Raw genomic sequence first — 26,169 nt, forward strand, 5'->3', positions numbered from 1 at the left:
TCCTAGCCTCCCTCTTCATTAATTATAAATCACCCTCATTCTAAATTCTAAAACTTTCATCTTAATTAAAACTTTAACACAGAGTAATGTCTCAATTATCGTTGTGAGGGGAGGGGAGGCATTATCTGGTATCACATTGAATGACATACCAGTCTTAGGCACCATTGCCTGTAACCATTTTTGGGTAGTGAAATAAGAACAGATATCCCACCCAGTGTTAGCATGAATTCTAAGCAATTCTTATTGCAGTTATTCAAATAATCCTGTTCTTCAGTTCTAGTTGCCTGCTATAGATATATTGTATGTAACATAGACCACAGATCAGCAGCTGTGGCTTTATAGAAGAGCCAGAGCCACATAGAGATCTGCTACTCCACTGTAGATAAACCGCTGCAATCTGGTACCTATGCTGTGTATATATATATATATATATATATATATATATATATATATATATATATATATATATATATATATATATGCTCTGAGCACACTCTTAAACCCAGGGGAGACTTTTAAGGATGTCAGAGATGCTTTAAACTTCTGTAAGTTGTTTTTGTTCATGCAGTAGGCGTGCTATATGTCCAGACAACCTTTTAATAATCAAGAAAATCACACAGACTCATTTTAATTTGAAGTTTTAACGAATCAGAGTAGTAGTAGTAGTGCTCTTTTCGGTTTATTAAATGCTTTAAATGGATCGAGTGGTTGCAAGCCACTGGATCCCTGCTAATAGGCAGTCTGGGTGTTTCCAGTGCCTTTACAGGTTTAACAGCATTAATACTTCAATGCAGTAATACAAATATTATTATCATATGCTTAGCCCACAGCTACAACATTCAATATATCATTCTCCACAGCTAAAATAAAAATCCTATACCTTATAGCAATGCATCCAATATAAACGAGATTTAAATTCAAATATATGCTTACCTTCCAGTATTTGGAAGTGTAGTGTAGGATATATTGAAAAATAAGAACGGTCTTCAGAAGGAAGAGACTTGACTTTGACCAAACAGCAATCAGTTTTTCGGAGACCCTCAGAGCATGGACCACGTCAGCTTGCAAGATCAAGTTCAATGGTGGCGAATGGGATCTTGCTCTGGGCTTATATAGGATTTTCCCTCCATTGAATACATCAGGAGTCCCAATTAAATCTGACCATCAATCTGCCTTGACATATATTATCTTTGAGTTAATGATGTATTCTAGAAGGATCCGGTTTTAAAACTAATTGGAGTTACATGACAACCTTCGAAATTAATTGGATATAACTTCTTTCCAAAAATATTGGAACATGATCTCATAGTTCTCATTTTTAACCCCTCCTTTTTCTAAAAAAAGTCAGGTGAACCAGAGTTCACAGGATCATTGCTACCAAGTACAATACAAGTTTATATGTGCATTAAAAGAGATGCTGATATATATACAACATCAACTCTTTGTGTGATTATATTAACCTGGGTCTACAATATTTCCTCTGAGCAGCATATCTCGTCAATTTTTCAGATTAGTTTACTTTCATATACAGATGTGTGTGTGTGTGTGTGTGTGTGTGTGTTTAACAATTTATTGAACAAAGACTGTAGGGGTTTATCATATGCCCTTGTTTGAAAGTACCAAGCATACAGTGGTCAGTTCAGTTATTTCCATTTAAATTTAATCTATAATGAACATGTTAAATATAATAGCCTTATTTAACTGTGCCATTCTTGGACTAAACCTGACCGCTCTCTCAAAAAAATTGCCTGGACAAGCAGGTTTCAGACACCTTTACTTGCCAAGGCTAGTGTTTTAATTAATATGAAACTCCACTGAAAGCGCTTTTCCAAATTCACCACATGAAGTCATTTATTGGCTCTCCCAATTATCATCATCCCAATTAAAGTCGCTACCTGCCTGATAAGAACTGATACTGTAGACAACTTTTCTAATTTAAATGAAATGCTCGCTTTGGCTGCCGAGTTTTCATTAATTTCTATTATATAATGAAGAGAGTTAATTTTGCTCATTATAGAAAGGCGTTGGATTCGAAAGTGCTGACGACTAGTAAATCTCGCTTTGAATGCCAAAAAGAAGGTCTAGCACAATTCTTGCTTGTAAACAGGTGAAGAAGGGGTCACAGAATTAGTTATATTCCTTCAGCAAGTTCACTGTATGCAAAAGTTATCCAATACAGTTTACATTTTATTGTCTTGCATTCAAACTTAACAGTTCCTCTGTTTTTTTGTTGCAGTAAAACCTTTATACAAACCAAACATTTTTATTCTTTAGTTTAATTGATATTTTAATGTCTAAAAGACTTTGTTTAGTTGGAGACAGAAACGGAACTCATTATTAAATTGATCAAATTAAATGAAGACCATCTCAAATGTGTCTTAACAATGTCTACAACATTGTCAATGTCAAGCATCTGTTCCAATTTCATAACATGTATTTCCAATTCAGATACTTCAATAATTTTATTTTACTCCATTGATCTGTTATGAAGTCATTTTCCATTTCAATGGAAGGTCCAGTTATTTTCATCTGTTGTTAACATGTTAGAATGTAATAGTTTTATAGAGACTGAACTAAATCTGACCTCTTTCTCTGTTCATACAAAATCCAGTTGAAGCAGGTTTTAAGACAGCATAGCCTTTTGCCAATTTTTGGTGCTGATTTAATATGAAACACTACCATAAGCATTTTCTAATGCTAATTTGGACCAAATTTTAACTTCACGCAGTAAACCTGGCCTACACTTTTCATTCCCATTTCTTCTCGCCAGGTTCTCATTCATTTATGTTCAGATAGAAAATGTTTATTTTAATATAAACTCCTGTCTTCTGTTATCCAAAAGGTATTTTGTTCGTTAATATTAACTAGATCGCTCATTATAGAGAGGATCTTGGCTTTTAAATCATTGACCATCTAAAAAAATAAAATAAACCCGCTACATTGGCCAAAACCAACGAGTTATCTTCAACACTGTTTTTACTACCAGCAGATAAGGACGGGGTTACAAATTGGTTCACTGTATATGTAAAATTACAGTTTATACTTTATTTTATAACATGTATTTCTAATTCAGATACTTCAATATAGAAATCTCTTTTATAAATTGTAATTTTATAAACTCCATTGATACACAGAAGGCAAGAGGTTAATTTTTAATTAGGCACCTGCTTGGCAGCAAATGAAACCTTGAATATTGAAACTGCCCATACATTTACACATTTTAACTGAATCTGGGTCCATCAAAGAACTGCACATCCTTGCAAGTGAGGCCTTTCATACAAAAGGATCTAATGACTTGTAGCACAAAAGGGACGTGCCAGAACTATCTGTGACAGTTCCATTCGCTGTTTGGCAACATAATGTTATGGATAAAAGAGCCGATTACAGGAGGGTGTCTGAGCAGGGCAGCTGAGCTGTGTTGAGACTAACGCTGTTTATGGTTTCTGCCTGAGTGACCGAGCAGTCGGCTGTGCTGAGCAGTATGCGCACACCTGAGTCTCCTCTGACCGCTTAAAAGGACTGGTAGGAGAGGAGTCTCGCTGGCCCTACAGAAACAAAGCAAATGGGTCTAGAAAGAAGAAACTGCTGTTTAATCAAGAGACATTCAAATTGCATTGACCAGGCTGGTTATTCACCATGGTAAAAAAAGAAAGAAAGAAGAAATGTAACCACTTAGTCAAATGTGTTTTAATTTCTGGTTTCATCAGTTAAGGAGAATACATTCTGTTGGACTCTATTTACAAAGCTTTGTGTTATTCAGTTATTTTGAAGAATGTTTTTTTTATGATGAAAATACAGCTTTATATTGTGACACTGTTCTAGACTGTTACTCTACACGTAAAAAAAGACTTTGAAAAAGCAGCAGTTAAATAAATCTGTGAATAGGGCCCATTGCCTTCAAATCTGGGAAACCGCAGGAATAACTTGAGTGGCTATACTTGTTTTGACCCCTAACCATATCTCAAGAAACATACTGTACATGCCTTAGATACAGTATATATGCTTCCACTTCACATACTTTAGATCGGTCTACCCACTTCTAAGTTAAAGTACACATTTACAAATAACAGAAAGATGTTTGTCTTGGCTAGCCCCCTTTGAAGAGGATATACTGTACTATGGGCATAGAGTACTGTAATTATTCCACGCATGAGGATGGTCAAAGAACCCACAAGTCCCCCCACCCCCTCCCAAGGTTGGAAGTCATCCAAACAAGTGAAATAGCCACAGCTCTGTGAACGTTCATAAACTATTCCGTTTATGTACGGAAATGAAAGCATGTTTAACCTCAAATTAAACTGCTGAATTTGGACAATTCAATAAGAGAGATTAAGCAATGCAGCATAGTTTGGAACAGTGTAATTTGATTTGAATGCAAGTTAGATTCCAAAAGATCTGCTGAATAACATATTCATTGGGCAGCATTGAATATGTTATTCAATGCCAACTCTCTAAAACACTTCTATAAATATACTGTCAACAGGGAAAAAAACATATTCTACATTGCCAACACTGCTTGTAAGCTATTAGGTACAGATTCAATATTTGCCAAGGAGTTTGTAAAAATAAGCCCTGACAGAACACACTGCTGCTGAATAATTAGCTTCAATTAAGAAAAGCAGATGGAGATGGATTCAGTTTCTTGTTTATTTTGCAGTTCCAAAAAAAGTGTTTCTCAAACTTTGTCTGTGGTTGAAGTGAAGTTTTTCTTCAGCAGCAGTGCAGTTTAACAGCACAGCATTTTATTTATTTGCATCTCCCAGGTGCAGCCTTCAGATTGCTTACAGTGCAGTGCTGCAGCCTGTTCCTTACTGAATTGTAATTGTTTTGTTTTTTTTCTTTTGTTTCAGATTAAAGTGACATCTGTTCATAACACAACCTTTGGGGATGCTCGTGGAAGAAAGGTAAACAATTTGTGTGCCGTGACTGTCGTTGCGCAGAGCAATGGAAAATAAAATGAAGTGTGTTTTGAGTGATTTTGCAGGGGAGAATTGAGTCGGCTGCATATCCTGTGGTGTGCGGCTTAAATATCTTATACAGCTGTAATGTAAAACAGGGCTGTCTCCGCTTTGAAGACTAACTACGGCTTCATTTGTAAAGCAAAAGAAAGTTACAGACAGATAAGGTGCAACACATTGTGGAGCTGCACCCATATATATTACTTACTTGAAAGTAAAAGGGGAAAACCTTTCTAGTTCTTTGGAACATTATAACATTAGGCCCATCTATGCTCATCCGGTTCCTAGTATGTGAAGTTGCGTCTTGCAGGATCTAAGTGATTCAGCATCAACAACATGACTAGGTAAACTATTCCATGTCTGCACCACTCTATGTGAACAAGTGTCTCCTACCCTCTGTCCTACTGTATTTCTATCACCACTTAATTTGAAACTGTGTCCTCTGGACCTGGTTGTATTATTGCACTCAAAATGATTGGATAGGGTTAACCTTGTCAGATCTTTTTAACATTTTTAAATACTTTATTTGAATTGGACATTCAAATCTACATGGTGCTGTATAACTGTGCATAATCATTACAATATTTTGTTTACTACAATTACTACAAATGCATATTATTTAATAGATCAATGATGACTGCAAAAGTGCTAATGGATATAAGTCACAGACATGTTGAATTTTCAATTTCAGTAGTTTTGGTGTTGCAAATAATGTTATGGATACTTGCAAGCTTGTTATGTCAGTTTTCAAAGTGGGTATGAAGGGTTATGAATATAGTTATACAGTCCTTCTTTAGCCTTTATAAAGATGTATTAAAATGCTAAACCAAAATTGTTATAGTTTCTAAATATTTTGTTTAGTTTATAAACAAGTTTTGAACGAGTGTTTGAAAGTTAAGTAATTTCTATACTGTGCATGGTGGCATAAATTAATATTACATAGATATGCTATTGCATATTAAATTAATGTTAAATTAATATTTACTAAATATGCAATAGCTGGTTTCTTGCTAAATGTTAACCAAATGTCAATTGAAAATATAATTGCATATCACGTCCATTTATATTACGTTATGTTACCCTTGAAAATATGGAATAATTTCCCATTGTTTACATGTTTTTAATTGAAAATACAGTTAATCTGACTTAAATGTTAATGGAAAGTAACAAGGAATAATTGAACGTAAATTTAATATCAATTGCATATCTATTAAGTATTCATTTACATTAATTTAATATGCAATTGCATATCTATTTAATATTAATTTATGCTACGCAATATAAAGCGTTACCAAAAGTTTGTTCCATAAACACCTGTATTCATAGCATAACTTGAATTTATGTTTTTAACTTTGTATACAGTCACTTGTCCTTACATTTACTGGATTACCCCAGTCTTTGCAGTCTTTCAGAAAATTGTGCCGACTTAAATAGTTGATGTTCCTCAATATAATCTGAAAAAGTGTAAAATAGTCAAGTTACAAACGGTGATTTTTGAAGTGGCTGCCTAACCTTGATATATATTCCTGTACATTGATTATATGTTTCAAAGACATTGTATGTCATTATTATGGAAACTCCATCTTCATAAACCCATTAAACCTCTGGTGATAAAGCAGCTCTAAGCCACGCCTGCTGTGGGGTTCTATTGGAGGGTGAAACAGCCTAGGTCCCACCCACAACCAGTACTGACCAGTCTCCCTATTAGCTTTGCACATGACCCCGCCTTCCCTCTGCAAAATGTCCTGCCCTGTTTTACCTACTCGACTTCAATTTCCTCTAGTAATCGAGCACTCACAGCTTAGTCACTTTTAAAGGTTGAATAACCCAGATAAAAAACAACCTGGTATGAGTCACTATATTAAAGTTGAGAAGACTGTGTATAAACCGCATCAGCATGTCATTAGTTTACTTCCACTTGCTCTTTGTTAGACATATCCTGAGATCTGATAATTTCTCAATTAAATGTGTCTGTCTGAAATATTTCAAAAAGATAAGATAAACCTTCCAGCAGACTGAGCCCTTTTCGATCTGCCAGCTGACACCTTGAAGGCGCCTGAATGCCAGATGAGCAGATGATACCCATATCTCTGTGTTAATAACCTGGCTTTTATTATTCGAGTGGAGAGAAGCTGACAAAGACTTATTATTTTGTGCTAATTTAAAACCGGCATGAGGGATGGGGTGATTCTGTGAGTCTAGCCCTTATCTCTGTCTCTCGTACATTGTACGTTCAACTACGGGTTTGTAGGAGATGTATAACTGATAGTTCTGAACTCCAATAATGCCTGTAGGTTTATTCTGAATGCTAATGCTGTCTGTTGAAAGAAAAATTGGTGGATAAATGCTATACTTTTGCTTTAGTGTTCAGGACCAAGACTTCTACCTTTTGTAACTGCATTTAAATGGAAATACAAACAAGGTCTAGAACCCTTTTTAAAGTTGGATCCCAAGGCTGTAAATCATTCATTATATTAAACATTTAAACTCCCTGTGCAAAGGTGTCGGTTGTGGTAGAGTTAACTGAAAATAAAACTTGATTTAACAAACAAATGTAAAACAGGCATAGATGGGTTGAATTGTGTAAAAATCAAGTTGAAGTGCATTGCATTTGTCAGGGTAGTGTTATTAATCCATTCCCAGAATTCTTTCTTCTTACCACCTGCACAGAAACAATTTGCCAGGTTGTTCCAATTCCTTATTGAAATCCCCCTGTTGAAATATTGCTAATTAGAAGCCTAAGCAACAGCAGGCTGGCACAGAATACTGCCAGCCCAGGCTTTCATAGAGTGGCTCACCAAAATAACAACGCGAGAAATGCAACGAGTGGTTCTCGAAATTGAGGGGCTGTCGTCTTGAGATTTTTTAAAAATGCATTTAGCTGATTGTGAATAGAGCTGAAGGCTCGTCCATGAGTCTTTACTGTGTGTTGATGAACACCAGTTCTGGAACACAGAATGCTAAGCTGTGGAAGAATGTGTGTCATCCATAAACACTTAGGGGTCAATTTAATCAATCAATCTACATATATACCCTGCCAGGATAAGCCACAGCTGTTTTTTTTGCAGTACAGGGAACCCACATGGATTACATTGCCTCAATCGTTGGTAATTCCATATATAAAATGTTCCAATAAAATCCAGCTGTGACTGGTTGGTTGATCAAATAGACCCCTTAGTATGCAAAGGACTTTTTTTCTTATTGACAGTCTCAGAATCAGGCAGGCTGTGGAGGCGTCTGTCTGTAAGTCACACCTAGCTTTATGTGCATACAGTGGATTTAGGTCTTTAAGTTGATTTTGTTTAGTGTAAATCTGAGCATGACCGTGGGACACTATCTTTGATGTGCAGTATTAACACTAGAACCGCCGCGGTTATACTCATACCTAAAACCGCTGCCGGCAGTCATGACGGTTACATTTTAAACAACATCAATATTAAAATGAAAGACAAACTATCAGATACAACTCAGAAGTTTTATTCAAGCACATCATGCCAAAAATCTGCACAGCCAAAATGTATTTAAATGAACAATTGAACATAAAGGGTTTATTTTCTAACTTGCCTCATATAAAGCACTACTTCAAAAAATGAAAAACTGTAATAAAAAACATTTCAAAAGAAAGTAGTGTGTAAATAGGTGTAAACAGGTATATGTACATACAAAACCTGTAAAAACGGAAGTAGTTCATAATTTAAAACAAAAGTAACATGTTTTCTTTTACGTGTGTCACTCGGTGCAGCAGAGAACCCAGGTTGAGCTGCTGCAGCCTGCAGCTTTGCAGTTTTCTGATCGAAGTGTTTCTGCCAAAGCGCTGTGGCTAGCTCCAAGATGAAATCTCTCCTACTGATATTATCCCAGGTGCATTCCTTGTACAAAGCGAAAGAATTGATGGCTGCCAGGTCCAGTAGAGATAACAAACAGGCTTGTATATAAAAATAAGAGTATTGTAGGTTATATTCAAAATAAAAAACATGTATTGTAAAAGGCAGTCCAAATGACTGCTCTGGTGGTTCTAGGTGGGCGGGATTATAACTTCCTTATTTTCGTGATCTTGCCTTTCAAACGCCATCAGGGTATTTAATACATGTATTTAGGAAAAGTCATAAAACGGACAACTGCATAACTTTCAGACACGCAGAGTAATTTAAATTTGACACAGTGATGAGGAGCTGTAGTGTATACCAGTACAGGAAGCTACTGTATAAAACAGATGGGAAGATTTTACCCTATATTGAGTTTATGATGATTCTGTATGTTTTACACAAACCCTACAGGTCTAGGGAAGAAAATAAGAAAATAAAAACATTTGTGTAAATCATGCCTAATCGGAATTACTGCCATGTTGTAGGTCTCACATTTTCCTATATGAAAAATGTGTATCTCTGGTACCAATTGAACGGTAAAGATGGAAACTGATCAATGCACATTTTGTGATGGGTTTAAAACAGTATATTCAGCTCTTAGCAGAGCAGAATGGATCTGGTTTCAGATAAAAAAAGATGTTTGGACGTTTGGGAATGCACTTTCATTTTGTGCATGCTAGCTGTAACATTACATAACATAAAACAAACTGTCCAGTTTAACCATGTTACGTAAAAGAAAATAAGGAACAAGGGATTAGTAGAATTACTGTACCGTTATAAAGCTGAAACAAGATTTCTTCACATCAATGACCCCCAAAACCAGTTTGTGTTAGTTGGCAGGGTTTTTTTATCTCTTTTTTTTAAACACCATGTCTGTCTCTGGTTAACATGCACTTTTAAGTGCAGAAACAACTGTCTGATTACTTTGGCATGAACTGAGAAAAGTACAGTAACAACCATTTTTGGAATGCTGTTTTGTAAATTGCCAAATACAGTATTACAGTTCTTTTATTTAAATATTTTTTTGCCAATAATGTATTGATTTGGTACACTGCTGTACGTGAATGTTTCAATTTATAATGCAACTATAATGCAGTATAACGATTTCCCTCCGAGATACAATATTTACACAGGTTATGGTATGGGTTACCTAGTCATAGTGTTAATGCTGAATTACTTGGATCCTTTAAAATTCGGAGAGCAATCAGCTATTAGGAATCGGACAAGCACAGATGGGCCGAATGGTCTCCTCTGTTTCACACATGCTACATTTGTGATAATTCTGAACCATTAAACATAGCAAAACTGGGCAAAATAAACAAAATTATAACTAAAGTTTCAATGCAGCTGTCATCCTGATGCATAGGTCATACAGCACCATTCCTGTCTTCCCGTCTTCACTGCTTATGATTACCAGTCATATACTATTGTTATGTGTTTAAAAAACATCTGTGCAATGAGCATTTGTGAAAATGTTGAAAAAACCCTAAAGCCCCTTTCACACTGGCATGCTCTACCTGGGTCAGAACCTACCCGGGTCAGGACCCTGTGTCATGCAGGTCAGGTATGCGATTTCACACTGCTTTTGATAAAGCAGGGTTGACCTGGGTGACAGACGCAAGTGCACAATGCATGTATCAATGCCCTGGAAGCAGCTTGTTGCTGGCGCTTCTATCCAAGCTTCTCTGGATTGAACCATCGGCCCAAATGTTGATTTGAGCAAATGTTTCTACATCCCTGCTGTAATCCGGCTCATGCTGCGTCTCAATCAACAAAGATATGGCTACAGAATAAACACAAATGTTCCTTGTGAAAGTGAAACCTTCACCCAGGCATGGCTTTTTGTTATTTCGTCCTCCGTCATGCATTTTGTCTCACTCGACCCGGGTCAAAGTGTGTCAGCCCACATCCTGAGGCGGGTAGCTGGGACAGGTAGTTCTCTAATTAGCGCTGAAGAGTGAAACGGATGTATTTATTTATTTACTTGGCTATGGTCAGGACCTACAGCTCAAATAACATTGAAGAAGGCAGGACATACCAAGGCTTTAAACTGCTACTTTAAACTAAAAGTCAGTACAGCAGCACTCAAATGTACTGTATGGAAACAGGCAGAGCTTGTATGTTACACATCTTATATAATGGTATTTTTGCATTTCCTGTCCCCTTTTATGATATTTGAAATCACTCTGAGTGGTTCTGTCTACTTCGTTACCGTTGAAATGGTGGGACACGGGGGTTACACAGAGTCAGTTTGAAATGGCCAATGAAAAAGGCTTTGTGCACACACAGGGTGACCTCTGCAACCTCATGGGCAAATATTAGACTTTTAAAGTCAGTGCTCAGCTTCATTCAACCTTGTCTAGCTGCATGGCTTGCGCTTGGCTTCTCATTTCCTCTCCTTCACTGCACAGCTGTAGCAACACTGCAATCCAAAATTCCAATAAGGCTGTACATGTTTTAAAAATGACTTGTTTTTAATATAGGTTGTATATTTCACCAGGGAATGTTCTGTAAAATGTTTTTTTTTTTTTTTTTTAATAAGTATACATTCATATTTTATTTAGTCTATTACAACTGGTATTACAAAGCTCCACAGCTTATGACATGAACTTCATCATCTCTATGGTTTATATAACAGCACAATGAAATGGCGGAATACACTGGGTATCAATTTAGTCAGTTCAGGTTTAAAACTTACCGATCACTCTAGTATAAAATGTACTGTTAGCAACCAAACCCTAAAATAATTGCAGAATGACAGCAGGACCCAAGTTTATAGGGAATTAAAAAGCAGTGAACTATTTGACCAAAATCAGGGTCAATCAATAAAATTCTATAACAAACGTTTTGAATAGAGAAGAAGACATTGATAAAGACTACTCATCGAATTGGAGTTTACTAGTCTCTCTCAAATCTTTTTTAGAGATCTGTTAAGGGATGTTAAGATATTTAGTGAAGAAGGGGATTGATTTGGGTGAAATGGGCAATAAATAAACCACTCCCAGTGATTCAGTGGTCCGTCATTCTTAGAAAATGGGTTAATTTAGGGGAGCCACTGCCTTTGTGAGACGGCTTGCTCAAACATTTGCATGTATTTGAAGAGTGAACAATTATCTACTTGAGAAATCACTGGTGTAAAAAGGGGAACAAGCCAAACCACAAAACAGCACAGGTTTTTAATATATGGTAGGCCATTGTATCCAACAGTGCCGTATATGCAATGTGTCGTGCCATAAGAAACTAACCTGTTCCTAATTACTATACCCCGCGTTTCCCTAGGACGTTTGTATGTGACTGGATGTATCAATTCTGTGTTTGCAAGATTTATATGTAAAACAAAAAATACATACATACATATATACATACATACATACATACATACATACATATTCTGAAAGACAACATCTGCAACAATACAGTCTCAACTTGGACATTCCTTGCATCCAAACCCAGATGGAAATGTACTTCACATCCATCAGGTAACTTGATGGCCTCCTATCAAATCACTGGCCAAACCCTACTCTGCTTAGCTTACCAGATTAAACTTCTAGCTCCAGGCAAAGTCAGGAGTTTCTGAAGTCCCCAGCGAGCGTGTGTAACCTAATAGGCTCTTTGTTACACATGAGGGGGAACTAAAATAATCAGTTACGCAGAGTATGAGCAATTGACTTGCAGAAATAACCATTTATGGCGCATGCCATTAACTCACTGTGCGTGGATTAATGTAGTGAAGAATTGCTACTGTTTGCAGAAGACAAGATAATTCATCTCCTAGGACATTACCATGCATTAGGAGTAATGGTGAGCATAGTGAGGTGGAACAGGGAGAAAGCAGGAGAGAAAATAGCACCTTTTGTAACGTGTAGAACACCTTTATAATTATCTCTCTCTCCTTGTGCAATGTGAACGGATTTGATGACACAGAAGCTCTCATCAATTTCCAGCAAAAGGCCCTGAGTAGGTGGATTTTATTTTTGTGTAATTATATTGACCTGCTGTGAGCCTGACGTGTCTGGCTTTAGTAAGATTACTATATGTATTTGGAAGTTGGTTTATTTTGGCTGCTTCTGAGGCGAATGCTACAGGGGCTGAACCATGGAAATAGAAACACCTTCCATAGCAGTACAGGGCAGTGGTCCTCCCTATGAATGTACAAAAGGGGCACATTATTCACCGCTAAACTATTGGAGGCAATAGTGAAATTTATGACAGAACAAACATTACTTCATCTCAAACAGCTCATGCTTAAAACTGAAAGGCCGGTTTAGGTGGTTTAAGATATACAGTTTACTAAAAGCAGGGGAGCCACAAGCCAGACCACTGCTATAGGGTGTAGGCCCACCGTGATTCATCAGTCACTATTAAACTCTCCGTAGTGCTACATTTAGAAATCCTAAAAGAAACGTCAGTTCCAAAAGGTTCGACCTCATCTTTCTCCGTGTCTTCAAACGTTTGTTGAAATGTGTCATTGACTTTTATACGTTTCTTTTCATATTTCTAAATTCCCCATGATTCAAATACATTTTACAATAACGCCAATCCAGCACTTTTCATTATTGGTGTCTAAAAACATTCTACATTTTAACTCCAAATTGCTTTATTCCAAGTCAAGCTCATTTTGATAATTACATTTTATATATTTTTGTATCATCCAAAACAATTAAACACCCAGGAATGCTACATTTAAAAAACAAATCACTGAATGAAAGTCTTTCTTCATGTCTTCAAACTGTATTTACTGATTTCTTTTTTGTATTTCAGTTGCTGTCAGATCTGGCTCTAGACCCTCAGCAGACTCAAGCCTTTGACCAGCTCCGATGCATCTACAGGGGACCATCCAGGGTAACAATTATTGTCATTGCTATTATTACCTCTTATTACAGGGTAGGAATGTCCATAGAGTATATGGTATACTTCTATGCTGTGGCTGTATACAGAAATACATTTTCACTCTAAGCATGTCTAGAAACTGGCTTATTTTTCTTGTCTATTCCAGTGTAAAAATAATTCTGTCAGTGCTGCTTAACTGGCATTAGATTTAACCGTTGAATACCACTGGCTTTGAGATCACACGTTGAATAAAAGGTCATCATTGAAAAAGGACTCCTTGAGTGGGGCTTACTGCTATTATTTAAAAATGTATATATATAAAAATGTATAAACAATCATGTACATTTGCATTGTATGTGTTTATATTATCACACTTGCTAAGAATGAGTTGTCCTGTCCTGTAATTAACATCACTTCCCTCAGTGTTGATTCACCCACATCCAGCTATCCTTGTTATCTTAATAAGGACAGTGAGGCTCCTGGCGCACTGTGTTCAGTGAGGTGTGTGTTTTGTCTTACTGGTGTCAGTTCTGGCTTTAGATTAAGTGCTTTACTGTGTGATCTCTGCCATGGTGTTCTTATGAGTGTTTTGCTTTTAAAATAGCATCCAATAGCATAAAATAGCATCCAGATCAGCATCTAGATCTCCAGGACTAACACCTGAGATAATATAACAAGGTGGTGTTTAGTGAAGCACTTTCATTACCTATACTTTGTATCATGACCTTCAGAAAGCTCAATGTAATATAAAACCACAGCAGAAGAATAGCCATCAGTAAAGTTAATGTACGGAAGCAAGCCAGACAGGCCGATATTTATTACTGCTATATTTGTGTTTTTTTGCTGTGGTGATTATGGAGAACTTTATATTGGTATTCATTTTCACAGTGACCTGATGTGTTACAGAATGCCATTCCAACGGTATATCTTTTGTTTTGTCATGCTGATGGAAAAGCGGAATGAAAATGGCTTTTGAAGCTTTTTAATCTTGGTAATAAAGTTATTATTATTATTATTATTTTTTCAGCTCATAAAACTGAATTGATATCTCCCATGCATTGTGCCCTATTTAAATGGAAGTCATTATAAAACTAGTTTAGGCACATAGCAAAAGTGCAGAAGTTGCTTTTTTTCCCTAGCATTAGTATAATGTTCTTTTTTAAGTTTGCAAAATAGAGAAACAAGATTTATTATGAGATAGGGAAGGTCTGGTTCCACTGGGATTCGCAGTTATTTTCTAGTTTTAGCAAGTTTTCTTTTAGCTTTCTTTTGAGTTTAGTTTTAAAGTAACATCTAATGCAAAATAAGTAAAACTGTAAGAAATGTAGGAATATATTCTCAAAGCTATTTCATCTAAACAGTCAATAGCAATCCGAAAAAAGCAACGATTTTTCACACTTCAAAAAGGAATTAAAAAAAAAAAAAAAAAAAAAAAAAAAAGACTTCTTACTAGCCCCACACTTAGCTGTCTGAGTTTATTTCTGGTTTGTTAACTTGACCCTAAAGGGCTATTCACACTATAGCGTTTATACGAAGGCTGTCTGCATTTAATAGAAAACTAAACATGACCAAGTCTTTAAGATGGGCCACAGTAATTCATAGCTGCCTTTATCATGGCATATATCAGCACTACATAATATTATAAAATAAGAATTTGCAAATAAGAATTTGCAATTAAATATTTAAATCACAATTTGATAGGTAATTCTCCAGATTAAAAGGGCAATTCACAGTAGCGTTTTTTACGCCCGATCGTTTTGCTGTCATTTTTTGTATTCAGACTTGCGTGTCAAACAAATATTGCGGGCAAGATGAGGGAACGTCTGATTATAGCAGTGCAGAATATCTTGTTCTTTATGATAAGCAACACAAGAAATAGTTTGATAAAGAATACAAACAGAAACTATGGAAAACTATTGGTATGTTAAAATAAACACACTGTTTTGACGACAGTGTCTGGGGTAGCTTCTAGAAAGTGCATGCCATGAGATACCGCAGCCCATTATTAAATATATACTGAACTACAAAACAAAATCACGTATCTAATTATATCCAGTAGCATATGCAGATAAGTGGTATTGTATTTACAGCAAATTAAATTGTCAAACGGATTTATGTCGATCATACATGTTAGTGTATGTGTATTTTTCCCCAATAATGTAAAACACTGTCTGTGCTGTCTGATGTTACAACTGCATTGACAGTACTATCTATCTGCGTTTACTGTGTTATTTGGTAGTCCTGTCTGTACTTCTAATTTTGTTTAAACAACATTTTTTTTGTTGTCAGTTTTTGTTGTCAATAACATTGTTGAGATGATATAAATATATACAGTATATTTCAGCTCTTGCACATGACGCTGGTACTCCCCTAGGATTTCCTGTCGCTTGTTATTATCGGGTGAATCCACATTCTTCTTTCTTTCTCTAATTCTTCGGAGCAACCATGCAGCAGCTTCCACCTGATCCATATTGCCTTCAGATTATATCCAAATTTAGCAGGACAGAGTGGCGATTGTGGCATTTTTCTTTCAAAAAGCAAACCTGTTTTTTTCGTAGCAAATTTCGCATTTTTTTTCCGCAGCGATTACACTCAAGTATGAAAGGCAGTATTCAATTCCATGGGTTCAATTTTTTACCATAGAAAACACCGCGAACAAACGCTATGGTGTGAAAAGCATGGATAAGACAAAACTTTGAATGTCTATTTACAAGATATTATTCCAAATGTGAACGTGCGCTTTAGAGACCTATTTGTTCAAGGTAGTAACACCAGGTCGGCTGAGCTATATGTTGTAAACGTCTCTTCTAATTTTGATTAATACTGTGCAGGGCTATTTGTTATGAGGCATTATTTCACAGTCCCTGGCTGTAGGTCACACTGCATTACTTGTTCATGATACCGACACCTGCCTGTGATATATATATCCATGGTGGGAGATATGTCACTTTAAGCTGTTCATGTTTTAAAAAAAAAAAAAAAAAAAAAAAACGAACATGAGATCAATCAACATGAATTAGTAATCAACTGAAATGTGAAAATGAGTCACGTCATATTGCAGCCAAGTTTTCAAATGGTTTGGTAGTTTACTACATGCTGGGCTTACTATAGAGCTAATTTAACAGTGGTTTGATTGATTTAGAACTGACGGCCTTAATCCTGAATACAGCTGTTGTCTTGATAAGAGCAAATCGGAACTGTAAAACTGAAACACTTAATTGTAAAATATGTAGCAAGACTAAAAGAAACTTGGTAAGTTAGGATTGCTACATCCCATGAAATAATGAGAATAATCATTAATTTTGATTTGTTGTTACTTCTTTGGATTTCTGGATTATCCTAACGCAGAGATTCTCTAAATCTGTGGGGTGCGCCCCCTGACTGAAAAATACATTTTTCTGACTTTCTGGCGATTTAAAAGCTCTGCGGTAAATGGCAGACTCGGTGGGCCTCCAGTATGATTGACTCAATGAAATACTCAGGCAGGGATCATGTTTAAATCTGACCAATCCCTGTCCCCTGTCGATTCAGACCTATCGTAGCTCAGGGACTCTATCGCCCAGCCCTTCTTCATTTGAAAGTGCAGCGGCGGTGGGTTTTAATTAGTGCTGGGATGAACATGGGATTTTCATCTGGTCCATTTTCATAAGTCATATGTTCCAGACCAGTTATGCTTTCCTTATTTATATTAACATTGATGCTTGTGAACAGCAAAGGCACTGAGGCTAGGTTGAGACAACCAAATTGATTTGATTTGTGTGCAGAGTTGGATTTAGCAACAGTAGACAGCCAACATATTGTTGTACTGCAAGTATAGAAAGTCATTTTTGGAAGGGCTGGGGGTTGTAAATGAACATGAACACAATGAAATGTAAGAAACTGGGTTGTATTTACTTGTTAATTGCTCGGTCATGTACTGTGTGTTTTGGGACTGTGCCTGTATTCCCATGGATATTGACCAATGTATTGTGAAATGACCCTGAAGTAGAGTAGCATCATTTGTCTCATTATCTCAGCTTTCCAAAGACCTTTGCTCCCTGAGTGCCGCCCGACATGAACAACCTCTACTTTTTATTCTTTGTGCTTTTCATTCCTTCAGCCAGTACACCTTGATCCCTAGCTCACGGGTTTCCCTGTGCATTACGAGGAGAACATCACCAGCAAACTGAAATAAATATTTAGTTTTGCCAAATGTTGATACTAGCCAGTGGGAACTCTGTTACTTTTAACCCTTCCGCTCCGGTGAACATTCTACCTGTTTGAGGTCTGACTGACATAACGTGACTTTCAGTTTGTGTATCAGGACAAATAGCCACCGAAAGCATACCGTGTTATACCTTTCTAATCAGCTGAGAATCTCAGGATTATTAAGAGAATGAAGTTTTCACTCAATGATGACATATACCCTACACTTACCTAGTTTGAATGTAAAAAAGTTTTAATGTACTCAAATTCTTTTTTTCTTTAGAAATGTCTCCATTAGTGTAATTTAGTCATCTCCTACCTAAAAACTAATGGTATCAGTGGTAGCCACAACTCTCAGGAAGTAGGATCAGAAAGAATTTTAGAAATACCGTGTCTGGTTTTTATTTTACACCAAACTGTTTGGCGGGTGTGTAATGTGAAGAAGTTCACCATCAGATAGATCTGTCAACTTATCAACATCTTCTGTAAAAAAAGAAAAAAAAAAATAATATATATATATATATATATATATATATATATATATATATATATATATTGTAAGACAGCGGGTTGTGTGAGACAGCAGGGAGGGGGTTAAAACCTGCGAGAGAAACATGTGCGGAATGCACCTTTTTGTTTGATTTGTTTCTGCTTTTTCAGTTAATCAGTTTTTGTTAATTGACTTATTGTGTAGTTTAATTGTTTTATTATTCAATTATCCCCTGCACCAGGTGCAGGGTATTTAAGAGGAGCAGTTAGACTGCTAATGGCTGCTGAGTAGAAGGAGGCAGAAGTGAGGTGCTCTGCTTCCGAGCAGTCCGGAGCAGTAAGTGCGGTGTTGAACCCGTGTGGTTTTTGTGTTCGGTGTCAGGTAAACGGCTTAGCCGTCCTGCAAGTCAGCCAGGGAAATACCTGTTTAGTAAGCGCTCCAAACAGAGTTAGGTTTTGTTTTGTATTTTGTTTATTTTTGTGTTTTATTAAAATATAGCGCAACCGCGCTAAAAAAACTCAATTTCTGACATGTTGGGTCTATTTTTAAAGGGGCAACGAACCCGAGTGGGTCCAGTTTGTTACAATATATATATATATACACACACACACACACACACACATACATACATACACATACATATTTTGGGATTTTGGGTCTGTAAGCATTCTTGGTTATGTCAAGTAGTTTAGTATGCTCTCCAGTAATGCTGCACTTTAAAATCATGGTATATACAATAATCAAAACCGAAACCTAAGATACAGAATTGCTGTACCTCATAATAATAATCTCTATTGGCCTGGGGCTTTAGTGAAATGTATTTTGATTGGAGGTTCATCCCTGAAGTTTATCTTGTGAATATTTCACTACAGTTAATATTTTGTTCATTTATTTTTGGGTTTATAAACATTTTGGACGATTTCTGTTAAGCTAGTACTTGTGATCGCCGAATGCCCCGAATATAAAAAATAAAACTCACTCATCCAGCTTTCTGTCTATCTAACTTCACTTTCGTTTTGAAAGTATATAAAATCATCCCTGATTGGTTGTTGGAGCCTTTGGAGATGTCAGTCATTTGGTAAGCAACCAATGGTTGTTTAAAAAGGCTTAAAATGGGTCTCTACCGCCACCATTACATCGTGATTCATATATGAACAATTTCTAGTGGCGCCGTAGCGGAAGGGTTAAAATACGTTTATTAAAAGATGCCTATAGTTGGCAGAGTCATTTGCAAGTAGCTGCCTGTCAGGCAAACAAAGTTTAAAGAAGCCAAGCTCTGATGTAGTCAAGTGGCTTGAACTTTCAGCAGTGCATGGGTTTCCCCTGAGGTAGAGCTAGATGCTTTTCACTGCAGGAGTCGGTGACCAGTCTTCACAAAAACACATTCACTGTGTTATAAGCAGCTTCCTGCAAGTTACTTCATTGCTCTTTTGTGTCATAATGCATTCCCAAGTCAAGGTCCCGATGGCAGAAGCTCTTGAAACACTGACAAGCAGAAAAGACTCTGAAAAGCTATCTGAGTGAATAAGCCTCAGCAAATCATTTCCACTGCTAGTGCAATGGGAATTGGAAAGCCTGTCCTTTGAAGACAGCTAATAAAAGCACTTTCTAAGGTACTGCTTCATTTACCTTATCATGCTGAGGGAGGCTTAAACATTTGAAATATGAAGCTGTTAAACCATACTCCATTAAACCCTAATTTAATCCTGTGTAAAAGTTCAATGCCGAGCCATTAGTATTGCCCCCTTTTGACTCTGAAATGAATAAATTGTAGTAAATTAGTTTTCTTTTGTAAATGACCAAACCATATCTTTCAACACAAGCAACGGTTCAGAAAGCATTAACATATTATAGTTGTTCAGTTGTATTGTTTTATCCTGTCTTCCCTATTAATAGGTGCAAACGCAATCCCTATGTGAAGCGAACACTCCAACCTTCCCAACAGCTATAATAACTATTATCCACAGTGACTGCCAAACGGTTAATGTAAACAAAGGTTTGCCACATATTTAATATGTTTTAACATACCTCTGGTCTTTACAGTGCTTACCTATTCTTGATCATGCTTTATTACACTGTGCTATGCTTTTACTATGAGAAGCTTTTTTATAAGAGTTACGCTGTCCCTTGGATATATGAAAATGTTCTGAACACATTACCACCGTTCCCCCTGGCTTTTTTACGCAGCATTTGCTTTTAAAAGCATCCCCTGTACAGCTGCTGTTCAGAATCAATTTGACAGGGTACTTAGAGACGTCAGAACTTTGCAAAGTTTTTACTTTCGAGCTTTGACGATCAGACAAAAGTACGTATGGTACTTGATTACTTTGCACTTGGTTCCGTTGCTTCTCTTTTGAGGAATAAAACTGGTCACACCAAATATTGATTTGATGTAGATTTTTCTTCTGTTCACTCACTTTGCATTTTGTTAATTGATAAATATAAACTATTAACATGTCTATTTTTGAAAGCATTCTTACTTTACAGCATTTTTTCACACCTGCCTAAAACTTTTGCACAGTACTATATATATATATATATATATATATATATATATATATATATATATATATATATATATATATATATATATATAGCTTTATAAACTGTCACAGAAACCCAAGATGGAATTATTTTCCTTTACCTCACTGAAGCCCATCTATTATTTTTTATAAGTATCTGTAATAAAAAAAAGACAATAAACGGGTGTTAAGGTTCAAATCTTTCTGATAATTCAGGAACAGTGAATTAAACTGGGTAGATAATGAACTGCAAAAAAATAACGTATTTTTAAGGAAAATGTGTTTCAATGGAGTATTTTTTTTATTATTATTTTTATTTATTAGTCGCAGTCAGAGTTGAAGATTTGTGTCACTCGCTTGGTTGGTGCTCCCGCTGGTGAAGGATGATTGTAAATCTTCATAGAGACAGATTTGATAAAAGTGCCTAAAAACCACGAATCATGATTATTGTCGAGTGATTGAAATTTTGAAAGTCATTGACAGGAATGACTTTAATTTCCCGTTCCTCTCCAGTTTCTCCGAGATACGAATGTACCAGCTTTACATCAAATATTTATTTATTTATTAATTTTTTAAACATATTCTCATTTTGTTGATCATGAATGAACATTTCTCTACTGTGGGTGTTGTCGAGTGATTGAAAACGAAACGTTTTGTGTTTGAATTGAAAGTGGTCTCGAGGAGTAGAATGGGTCAAACTTCAAGTATATTTTCCTCTAGAGGAATATTATTCTTATTATTATTATTATTTATTTATTTATTTATTAGCAGATGCCCTTATCCAGGGCAACTTACAATTGTTACAAGATGTCACATTATACATTATTTCACATTATACAGCTATCACATTAATTTTTTACATACAATTACCCGTAAAATACCTTGCTCAAGGGTACAGCAGCAGTGTCCCCCACCAGGGACTGAACCCACGATCCTCCGGTCAAGAGTCCAGAGCCCTAACCACTACTCCACACTGCTGAATAATGTTATTATTTAAACTCCCCACCCTTTGCAGACAGATTTGATCAAGTCTGCTAATTAAAATTGGAAGTTTTAACTTAATTTTAGTTAAATTTCTTGAAGATTTTAACACTAAAATATCATAAAATGTGTCAGCGTGGTCGCATATATTAATTATCCAATTATCCAAATAATGGATTCATGAAAGTTAGAATCAACAGATTATCACATTTGTTGAATAATCTGTTCACGCAGTTTTAATCTGCATATATTCCAAATGAAAGTAACACAACAAGAAACTAAATGCCTTCAGCAGAACAAAATGGGGACCACTGATAACATAGCTTACAGCTTTCATTATCTCATTGTTAAAAGTTGTTTTTGTTTTCCTTAATAGTAACTGCAATTCCTAGGGCAGAAATAACTGTATTTCTAGCCACCCAAACTAAACAGATTCCCTCAAAGCAAAGTGAATGACAGAGGCATCCATGGCTGTTGTTTCCCTTTGGTGACCAGTTAGTTTAAAGTAGGTTTTACTGTTTTCGGAGATTAGTTGAGTACTGTACCTGAAGAAAGTCCTACACAAAAGTTGATGGAAACCTTATCTAAAAGACTGCACCTGACCCCAATTCATTTTGAAGTTGCTTTTATAGTAATGGGACAGAGCATGTGTACACAGAGACAGACAGAGTGTTGCCCACACAGTTTCCAAGATGATCGCGCTCTGCTTGCAAAACACAGTATTTGTGTGACATTGAGAAAACCCTGGCAGGGTGGGTCCTTTTAAGGGGTGTCCAAAGTCTCCAGGATAGACGGAGTGATCTGAAGCATGCTAAATTAGCCGGTAGGAGCCTTGGCTGATCCTTGACCCCGTCCTGCCCTTTTACCTTGTTCAGTAGCGCTGACTATGAATATAATTTACTGGTTTATATTGTAGACGGATCTTGAGCGAAAAGGTTCTGCTGAAACCAGGCTTCAGATTTTACAGCTTCTATGTTGATTGTACTGTAGGTGCAGTTTCCTAGTTCCGAGGTTTGGTTTTATGGCTTTATACTGAAGTCAAATTCTAACCATGTCAGTCCTGTATTGCTGTGATATATACATGTATTGAGCAGGAAAGTAATAATCTAACAGTTGTAAACTGGTCTAGTATAAAGATTTTGCCCAAGCAGGCTTTTGATTGTTTACAGTACAGACAAAACATTCCAGATGACCTTCGCTGTCTTTCCATTTCTCCTTTGAGAATTCTGGAGTTATTTCAAGCATACAGTGATTAAGAAAAACTCTCCTATAGAGGAAAGTGAATAGTGTTGTTCGTTTGGTTTCCACAGCAACAGGCAATGTCATGTATTTATACCTGCACACATTGTTTTGCTCTCTATGGATTCAGGAAACTAACAATAATATTTTTTTAAAATCATAGATTATATTGTGTCCTCTTTAGTTTTGGGATGCTTGCAGACTACAGTCGTCAAACAAGAGACACAATTCAATTCACCTTACTAAGGGGATCTAATTTAAAATGACTAATTGTTGTTTTAATGTTCCTAGTGTTTTAGTGGTTACTTGTTCACCTGGTAGGCTTTCTGTTTGTGTGTCTGTCTGCCTGCCTGTCTGTCTGTCGATCTACAATAACTGTAAAAAAAAAAAAAAAAAAAAAAAGAATCTTAAACTTTCAAATTCTCTGTACCTTCTCAAGTGCAATGATGTCTTTTCTGTAGTATTTCGTACCAGGGATGGTGGCTGATTTAAGATTTGGAATAAAGGCGTTTCACAGTACTTGTTTAAATCTGCATACCCATCTGGTTTTAACCTATTTGGCTTGCCGCTTTAGGGCTTGGCAACATTACTGCAGCTATGAAGCAGTTTAACTGACCGTAGTCCAGGATATTATTAAGACCTTTAAGGGTATTATGATCTTAATCCTGCAGCATATTCATTTGAAAATGAAACTTCCTAGGAAGGTGCAAATGGCATCTTCCCCTGCATATTAGGTGAAGTGTAATTATAAATGGAGCTTAGCTACTGTATTCCAATGACTGGCATTCTCATTTGAAACTCATTATGTTTTTAACCTGTTGCCCTTTCTATAAATGTGTAGTCCATTAAAATTAGACATTTTAAATACTGAGTCATCGACACATCTAATAAAAGGTCTTCCGAGGTGAAAAATGCCACAAGCAGGAAAATCTGTGGATATTTTTCACGCTTACATAAGTTACTGTAATAACACACACACAGGCTGTTTTCAGTCACTGGACTCCCCTGCTATTTCAACATGAAATCCTACCTTCATAACACAGCATTCTCGTCCTGCAGTGTGGGGATGAATATCACTGAAAGAAGGGGATACAATAGAGGTGCCCAAGTCGTGCTTTGGAAATGTGCTCTAAATCTACAGAGACGCTGTCCCAATTGTGATGAAACTTGCTATGGACATAAATCATTGATAGTGTTTAAAGGAGGGGCCCCCTCTCTCTGTATGTCGTTGTGACTAGGACCGATTGGTCAACAGGCAGCCAGAAGATTTTAAGGACGAGTGATCACTACTTTTACTGTTAGTCTGACAGAAAATGAAGCCTCTGGCTTTAAAAAAAGCATTTGCCACTTTGGCAGCAATTCCGGATCAGCCTTCCATCAATACTGTTCCTGCAGCCAACCACCCTGAGGCAGTCCCATATTATATTCCCCAGGTATGTCTCACACAAACAACCACCTACCAACTGCTGCCATTTGCACATTTCCCCATGTATTTCACAGACCTACCTGGGAATAATCACGATGGGCTCATAATGAATGTGCTCTGTGGTTTTACTGATCTGAGATTCCACATGGTGGTTTTTTGTATTTTATTTGTATTTTTTTCTCACGATTTTATTCAAGTTCTGCTTTGTGTTGGGTAACTTGGGTTTAAAAAAAAAAAAAAAGGAAAACCCCATTGCTGCTTTTACCCTGATAATAAGAATCAGTATTCCTGAGCGCAGTGGGTGTGTCACCCTTTCTCAGCGAGCGAGTGGATTGGAGGTGTTCGGACGTGCTGTGTGGTCCAGTGGTTAAAGAAAAGGGCTTGTAACCAGGAGGTCCCCGGTTCAAATCCCTCAGTCACTGACTCATTGTGTGACTCTGAGCAAGTCACTTAACCTTGTGCTCCGTCTTTCGGGTGAGACGTAATTGTAAGTGACTCTGCAGCTGATGCATAGTTCACACACCCTAGTCTCTGTAAGTTGCCTTGGATAAAGGCGTCTGCTAAATAATAATAATTATTATTAATAATAATAATAATAATAATAATAATAATAATAATAATAATAATAATAATAATAAGAGGGCGTTTGTCTTCTACTGAACAAACAGCTGCCCTCAGCGAATGGGAACTGGCACAGAATCACCAGCTATGGGGCTGTGTCTCCACTGCGAGGGGGGAAATGCAAAGCTGAGTCCATTTACTCACAACCCATCTCTTCACACAAAAATAGAATAAAAACGGGGGGGCATTAGATTTTTGCCACCAGCAATTACCGTACCAGAATTTTTTGTTTTCAACTAAATAATCGCCAGTTAATTACCTAATTATGATTTAACTGTTAATGTATAAATAAGCCTAGTAGGGAGATGCTCTAGGAGAGTAATTAAGATATAGCGTTAGCTGGTAGACACTGTAGATAGAGTTGTGAAATCCAGGGGGTCCTCAGAGATGTACAATGCTTCGGTACGGGTTTAAAAACCAACCTCTTGCTACCTTACACATGTTCCAATAGAATTTATGACTGAGTGTTTAAAGGTATGTTTTTATTTTTAAACAGCAGATTATTTATTATTTAAATTATTATAACTAGAAATAATGTTCTTTCCGCGCAAGGCAATGACAATTAATTTAATCAGTTTTGATAGATGAGATGGCTTTCTGAAACAATATAGATTGTTCTGCACCCAGCAAGACATTTATCTTAGTCTCTCCTTAACAGCAACACTAATTACAGCGTTGGTACACGTGAACTCTTTGGCCTGGTACCTTGAGGCACTACGTATAGCTCAATGTTTCATTTTGGAGTTTACATAGTTATTTTCACAAATACTGTAATACTTCTCAGTCCTGATGATGTGCAGATCATTTAGAAATAAAATATTTAGCAAGTGTAGTTCCCTTGAAGTGCTACTGAACACTGGAAGTTCCAATCCAACTCATTCGGATACGGGTCTGTAAGATGGGAACATGCCAACAAGTGACTAAAATAAAATATTTACTATGGAAGGTGTTTCACCTTACTAGAAATACCAAAAGGTAGAGTATATTTGCAGAATTTTTCCTTTTTACATTTTACCAACATTTTCAAACTCTTGGATCCATACTTAAATTT

General features: G+C 36.5%; 1 protein-coding gene across 2 annotated transcripts in view; it reads left to right on the top strand.

The window, feature by feature from the left end:
* Positions 1-26,169, top strand: part of vps8 (VPS8 subunit of CORVET complex) — a 132,993-nt gene that overhangs the window by 104,498 nt on the left and 2,326 nt on the right. For both annotated transcript variants that reach the window (XM_034016381.3, XM_059032092.1), the window contains exons 44-45: positions 4,851-4,904; positions 13,586-13,666. In XM_034016381.3, coding sequence (XP_033872272.2) covers positions 4,851-4,904; positions 13,586-13,666 — 135 coding nt within the window. The remainder of the gene's footprint in view (positions 1-4,850; positions 4,905-13,585; positions 13,667-26,169) is intronic.

This window comes from Acipenser ruthenus, chromosome 10 (assembly GCF_902713425.1).
Source record: "Acipenser ruthenus chromosome 10, fAciRut3.2 maternal haplotype, whole genome shotgun sequence".
NCBI classification, from domain to species: Eukaryota; Metazoa; Chordata; class Actinopteri; order Acipenseriformes; family Acipenseridae; genus Acipenser; species Acipenser ruthenus.